The sequence below is a fragment of the Schistosoma mansoni genome, chromosome 1 (genome assembly GCF_000237925.1).
Source record: "Schistosoma mansoni strain Puerto Rico chromosome 1, complete genome".
NCBI classification, from domain to species: Eukaryota; Metazoa; Platyhelminthes; class Trematoda; order Strigeidida; family Schistosomatidae; genus Schistosoma; species Schistosoma mansoni.
This window is the reverse complement of record NC_031495.1, coordinates 2,038,332-2,046,133: the sequence shown is the minus strand read 5'-3', so window position 1 is coordinate 2,046,133 and position 7,802 is coordinate 2,038,332. Positions and strand designations below refer to the sequence as shown.

General features: G+C 35.2%; 1 protein-coding gene across 1 annotated transcript in view; it reads left to right on the top strand.

The window, feature by feature from the left end:
• Positions 1 to 4,619: 4,619 nt before the first annotated feature.
• The window catches only part of Smp_016180.1 (putative nuclear hormone receptor), a gene marked incomplete at its 5' end in the record, with an annotated part of 49,421 nt that continues 46,238 nt past the window's right edge, over positions 4,620 to 7,802 (top strand). The window contains one exon of the mRNA XM_018792958.1: positions 4,620 to 6,128. Within this exon, the coding sequence (XP_018647518.1) occupies positions 4,620 to 6,128 (1,509 nt within the window). The remainder of the gene's footprint in view (positions 6,129 to 7,802) is intronic.

The window sequence follows — 7,802 nt, the reverse complement described above, 5'->3', positions numbered from 1 at the left end:
TATATTTATATATTTATCCCAAAAAACAAAAGAATTTTTGTTCGTTAATATATGTATATTAAAAACTTTTTAAAAAGCGGAAAAAAGCCATTCTTTAAAAATCATTTTTACGCTATCGCATATGTATGAGTTTATTTTCCTTTCGCCCGCCTTGCGTCTCTATGCTCGTACGAGTGTGATTCGACATGCACTTACATATTCTTTTTTTGCTTTCCAGGATGGCTGGAAAAGACGAAGAAAGAACGGTGAATTTCATGATGAACCGAAATTTTCATTGTATCTTATTTCTTTAGTATTGTACCGCATGGCTTCTTACAGCAAGAAAGGACAACCAGACGCTGCGGAACATAGCAAGCTATCAGAAGAGTGTTTACCAACGAGAAAATTGTTGGGTTTAAACATCTCGCTGGCCACGTCTGTAAAAGTAAATAAATCCCCAAAATCACTAGCTCTGTAAGTGTTCGACATTGTATGCTGACCATAGTAGTATTAATGGACTCCCCTAGCTGAAGGCGTTCGGTCATGCATCCGCACCAGATTTCGAGTGGGAACGCCGTGTTTAACATACCCTGCGATCACTAGCCAGATTAGATCAGTCACTCCTCGATATATTGATAATATATAATACAAATCTTCCAACCTCTTGGCTTCTGACTTTTGATTTCACTAGGTGGTTAAGATTGATGGTAGGTGTTACTGGTAAAGTGTTGTCAAACTCCAAATACCTGTGGAATCTTCATCTGCATAAGATAAGCCATAGTGGCCTTTTACCATTTAACTCTCTTACCTTTGAACTCATTCTAGCATATCTACCCCATGCTCGAAACAAGAACTCGCTGATCTAATCCCATATTTCGCGTGTCTCCTCACAAAAGTAGTGTATAAAACCCTAAACATTTTTCGTCCAAGTACTGAAACGACTAAGGAATAGTCTATAAAACCCTGAAGGCCTTGGAAGCGGTAACCTGCAGTTACTTTTAGCTTTAAGGCTACCACGCATTATAACTCCTTAATCTTCATAGTTTATTACTTAGGGAAACACAGCTCCACATATTGTCTGATATGAATCGTTGAGGTTATTACTCGAACCCTCACACACTTGTTAGAGTTAACTTTTAATGTCAGTCTAGAGAATAGCTTAAAGTTGCACCTGTAGGAAATTGCTTCATACAATGCATGGCTGAGCGCATGCAGCTAGGTGAGCCCATTAATACTACTTTGGTCAGCACTCAATGTTGAACACTTACAGAACTATTTATTTCGGGGATTTATTTACCGTTACATATTATTCTATCTGATATATTATGTATGTGTTTCCAAATCTTCACGTCATTCGCAAGGAGTAGAATAGATGACTTTGCTTCAGTTGATAAGTCATTTGCATAAAGTAAAAATGGAGAGGATCGAGGATCCCACCTCCAGGAACTCCACATTTTACAAATTCAGACGTTGGTAGAGCCCCATTTACTTGTACCTGTTGTCTGCTCTCAGTGAGAATGTCATTTATTCAGTCTACGACTTCACAAAGGATATCAAAACTTCCCAGCCTTGATTCGAGACTCAGATGAGAGACCTTATCAAAAGCCTTACTTATGTATATATGGACATTACATCTAAAACAATATTTCTATCTTTCGGTCCATCACAACCTCTTGCAATGAGCAGATCTGCCAAGCATGACAGGCATTTCCAAAAGCCGTGATGTCCCCCGAACAAAAGTTTATGCCCTTCCCTACAGTTCGAAATGTCCATATGAATGGTATTTTCCACTATTTTAACGACCACACTGGTCAGATCAAATGAACGATAGTTACTAAGTCTCTATTCCACATCTTATACACAGGACTGATTATCACGTCCTTGTCGGTAACCAGGGCAGTCCACCTGGATGAAAAATAAAAGTTTCATTGACGAAATTTTTCAAGTAAACACTCGGTCCTAATGGGAAACATGTCACTAGGATTAACACTAGTCGGCCTACTGTCCTTACATCAGAAAAGCAGTATATACTTATGTTAAGAACTACCAAACTAGCTTCCAGTGTCAAATCTGGAACAAGCGAAAAATAAACGATATGGCTTTTGTTCTCTTAATTCAAAATGGTAATTTATAAAATTTTACTTATTATGCACCACTTCACCACTCTCATATTTGACTGTGACCTAGGGTTAAGGGGCGCTTGGTACAAGGTCCTGTTCGTAAAGTGGTATGTTGTTTTGATTTTACTTATCCTCAAGTTTAGTTATGATTTTTTGCTATGTTAGTGCTTTTTGTTGATATAACTATTCCATTTTAAGTACTTAGTGGCTGGCTTTTCCGATAAGAGATCGTACTTGTCATAAATTTCCTTGTATTATCATTTTGAGCTGTCAAAGACTGCATGAAATTTCTGGGAATAAGTAAATGTACTATTTTAGAATCACGAAAAAAATAAATTCCATGGTAGCTCTCGTATTTTGATGCGCGCTTGAAAAATGCTAATTCGTGTCAATTTGTCACGTAGCATACTCTCTTAAAGTTGGCGAATCAGCTTACAGTCATTGACCTGCTCAATTCGTGTTGTTCATCAGAATATTGAGTGCAGGGCAATATTAGTCCTTCATTAATATTTAACTGTTCGCTTCAGGACATGAAAATGGGTTTGGATTCATGTACATTTATGCGTTTAAGGACTATTTGTTAGCAACATATTTGGGTAAGATTAAACTATACTGCCGACCTTTAAACGAATCTTAAATGACCTTGAGAAATATTAGCCAATCAGAAGACAGTATACAGTAAAAATATATTATACAAAACCAAAGAATTAAAGTGGAAACACTTCTTTTACATGGGTCAAAAACTTCTCAATGTCAGATATAGGTTCAGAAGTTCTAAAATCATAGTGCATACGGTACAGGAACACATCCATATGGCTCCATAGTAGTCGACCTCTGAAACCATGATAAGGTCTCAAAAATTCTTTTAGCCTCGACCACATAGCTTCAATAATGTTAGTATATTGGTATGGTTTACGGGTTAGGGTTAGAGTTAAGGTTTAGGTGTAGGGTTTAGGGTTATGGGTGAGACTATAAGTTATGGACAACCTTTGAGCGACGCTAGAGTGACTCTGAGAGTGTCAACATAATAACTAACACTAAATGAGGGTTATAAACCTGTGTGAAGAATTCAAATTATGATTTACAGTTCATGATTAAGGCTAGGAATTATACTTAGGGTTTTCATCACGAACTGACATCAGCTATAATGCCGAAACTCTATTCATCCAAATGGATAATTGAATTTCGCGCCAAAATCTTATGATCACTGCTATTGTAGACGCCAAATTATCACGTCTTTCCTAAAATCCGCTGTAAACCGACCGTACGTAAGCATCAGACACCGAACTTAGCGCCGTGACCCTGAAAACCCGCAAAAGCTTCTGATTGGTTCGGCAGTATAGTTTAATCCTACCCATATTTGTAGTCCCATTGCTGTGGCTTTCAAAAATCTGAGTTTCATTTTCTCTAACTCTTATCTTCCGGTGACTTTTCTAAAACCGTGAATAGGTGAAATTTAAGACGGTGGCTAGGTGTGTATTTCAAAGTAACAACCTGAGCAGCGTTTCTTTAATGTCTGGGAACACTCTGACCCACTTATGCTAACTCATCAACGAAACCAATAAACCTAGTAAGATTAAAAAATTCGATTGAACGTCGGAAAACGCAGTTTAAATGCAATACAAATTAATTCGTCGGTGGGAACGAATTGAATGGTATAAAACGCAATTCTCACAAAGTGGGAAAATAATTGTGATAGATTAATGGATTTCTTTTAGTGTAAGTATTCAAACGTTAAGATTTTTCCACAACGTCTTAGATGTTCCCAATATGTTCTCGTTTTAGGTGTATTGTATTGGAAACCTTGAGTCTATGTTTCTTACTAGCTTACATTCATCAATGAGGCATGACATCTTAAGTGCATTGAAAAAAAAGTAAGGAATCAAGTAGCTGACATCAAAACGCGAAAGAAATTATTTGTACTGCATTCCTGTGTGATTCGCCAATTATTTTAGAAACTACGATTCATTAATCCAAACACTGAACTTTCAGCCGATGTTTTTTTCAGTCTAGAACTCCGTTTCAATTGGTTTGAATGTAGTAATACACAACAGATGTGGATAACAGTCTATTAATGACTGTCATAAATATGCATTTTTGTAGTATTTATCAGTTTTATCTCGTTTTATGTCAGCTGGTCGAAAAAAGTGCGGTTTATCAATATTTATATACGTTTTTTCCTTACAGAAAATATCTCCTCAGGGCGTTTCACAGTTTGTCATGTAACGTGACGTTTAATTATTCTCATGTTACTTTTAATTGCTTCCGGTGCTTTCAGTACTCTTTTTATATATTCATGTATTCAATTAATCTGCATAAAAGGATATATTTGACAATTTAACTATCGATTTTACACATTTCCCATGATGAGTTATCAGTTTTTAATAATACATTTTCGCATCTCTCTTCATTGTCCTTTTGTTTATACAACTTTTCATATGAGCTTTTAGGACACTAATTATTTTAAATGCCTTAAATTTTTATTTGCAATACATCTTATATGAATAATAAATGTCATAAATGTCTGATAGTAACAACAACAATAACAGTTTTAACGGCAAATATCCGCTTATTTCGTCTCCAACTATTTCCACTTCAGTCGGTTTAGGAATTACTACTGAGCAGCATGCATATTCTAATGTGATTAATAATGATCTAAACAACTGTACTGATAAGTCGAATTCCTCCATCACCTCATCTGGCACTACTGATATTGGTAGACTATTATCATGTATAACTTCAAATGGAAATTGTTATCCTACATATACTTCAACTCATCCTACAATTCAAACACAATTTTCTAATGATGTAGGAAGTGAGATTTCTATTCATCACCAGCAGCAAAAACAAGAATCACCCGGTGAAAATAATTCATCTACAAATTTATGTGGTTTTAGAATTAAATGTGAAGCAGATGATGGTTTTTCACCGACTGGGAATTTGTCCGGACAATCTGCGCCAATCTCTAAGTCATCGTATGAAATGATGTGTAACAATAAACCGACCGCCACTAACTCTACGTTAGAATCTTTCTCAGGGAAAAGTGAGTCATTCGAGGAACATGAAATAGTTGATGATCAGTTTGTTGAAAATCGGAAACTTGTCGAAACGTGTGGATCTTTGCGAGCACATACACAAAGCAATAAAATTATTGGTAATAATGATACAAAGGAATCTATTTCATCACAATCAACAAGATATATACCATGTTCATCAGTAGATCAACTTACACTACCTCAGACTAATTTAAGTAATGCTTTCCATTCAGATAATATTCTTAATCCAGGATGTAATAATCGTATATTGAACAATTCCCCAGTTCGTGTTGTATCTCAGGGTCGATTAGATAATGATAACGCAAGTGTTAACTCTTCATCAGATTTTACAGCTGATGCGCTTACATTCATTGATACATCATCAACATGTATAAATACATTTGATACAAATGAACGTATGCTTACAGGAACACCTGATTTTTCATGTTTCTTTCCTAATACATTATGCGATCCGCTGACTAAACGTTTTACTTCTAACGGTCATACACCGTGCGCTGGTTTTTCTGTAACTAATCAGGCCGATTCAAAGGTTCTAATAGGTTTGAGTCCTGTATCGAAATCTCATCGTTTGTGTTATCCATATGATACATATGAACCACTGAAAAGTGATTTCAAAGAACACCCAAATATAAATAATAATAATAGTGTTGACAGAGCTCAACCGAATCCTTCACCGAATAGACTTAAAAATATACTAAACAATACATTTTATGACCGTACTGGTAGTAACAATGGTTCTAATTCAGTTACAACGCCTATATCTTCTTGTAATAATGATGAAGCGGTGAACTTAATTACTGACTCTGGTCAAAAGAGTTTTGTAAATTGTAACGAAGTTCAATTACCAGGATTCAGTAGTCCTGAATCAGCTTTCTATCAATATCAAAATAAAATGGAGGGGCAAAAATGTCAAGTATGTGGTGAGTTGGCAGCTGGTTTCCATCATGGAGCATATGTGTGTGAAGCTTGCAAAGTAAGTCCGTATTCATTGTAATTGGTATTTCTTTGGTGTTATTCGTAATTTAGTATCAGTTAAGGAAATCCTTTTTAAAAGAGCAATATATTTTATCTATGGATTAATTGTACGTTTACAATGTAATAACTTCGAACTCCATAGTCTCATGGTCGATCATTGAGTATCTAAAGTATCAATGTCCTATTAATGGGAAAAGATTCTGTATATAACCCTTTAGATATTTCACTGAATAACTATCTAATTAATGCATCATAACAGTTATTAAATTTTGCAAATTCTATACACTAAGTATATTACTACTCTATGTTTTTGTGCCATTGTCTTTTCGTTTGTGTATTTTATTATTCTCCTTCCTTTTAAATTTCTCCCTTGGTAGTTTTGTGTAATATTCCTTGTTCTTGTGTATCTTCCATCAATATATGAAACACTTGATGACCTCCCACTGTGTACTAAACTTTTCATGTCATAAACCATATAAACATTCCACTGTGGTTTATAGGAGACTACATCCTAACAACTAAGAACAGGTTTGTTTGTGAACCTTTGGTGACTAGAACTATTACTTGGTTGTCCAAACGAAAGTAGTAGTAGGCGGTTCGAACATGTGGTTCTGTTATTTAACCAAAACACTACTCAGACAATACAAATTCATAATTAATAAAATATCTATCTCATAAATGTTCGATATTTTTATTTTCTGACCTCATTTATGGTTTATCTGGTTATTGAAATTACTTAAAATATTTTGTTTTATTTAAATTATATGGTAACTTTGCTTAGTTCTCTGCGTAACTTATATTTAGCAATCCTTTCCATATAATCTGCAATCTTATTTAATAGAATTATGGCATTTTCCCTTTGAGTCGAGAATATATTTTTACTTGTTAGCAGTGAAATAGTGTCTGGGCATCAGTGAAGACTAAACATACTTACAAGGACTGATCAATTTAATCTTAATACCGTAGACAGAAAAACGTTTCAAGCTATAGTAACAGTCGATAACAGGCGTTTGAGCCACTGCATTCTAGACCGGAGTTGTAATATAAACCATACATACTAGGAATGTTGTGAAATCCACGTAAGGGGGATTCACATCCCAATTTCCACTGGTAGCCATTAACGAATGCAGTTAAAAGGAAAACACATACCTGGCTGATAAAATTTACAACTTCGTCCTAATTTCTTGTTAACACTAACCAGTTAATTGTCATAAATTCGAAGAAACTGCCTGGAAGAATAAGGATTAAAAATGTCCTCTTTTTATTCACTTAACATTTATATTGTGCAGTGGTAAGATATGGTATTAGTCTATTTCTTAACTCCTACATATGTGTATTCACATTTATATGTTCTGTTTAGGTTCACTTGCCTTCCAGGATAATGACCTATAAATTGTAATAAATCCAGTACGCTTCGGTTCAGCACAGCAACAAAAGATCGAACGAATCGAAATAATAGTAGTATCAATGATAGCAAGAGAAAATAAACGTAGACAGTATATTATACGTATGTTTAGTACGTGGTTGACGGTAGAATTCACGTTTTGTCTCGTTTGACACTCGTCAGCTAGATGTACGTACATCTCAGTATTGTTGCCCACAGTGGAACTCAAACCTGCTACCTTTCGCCCCATACGCCTAACTCATTGTTCACTGAATCCTATATAGGACG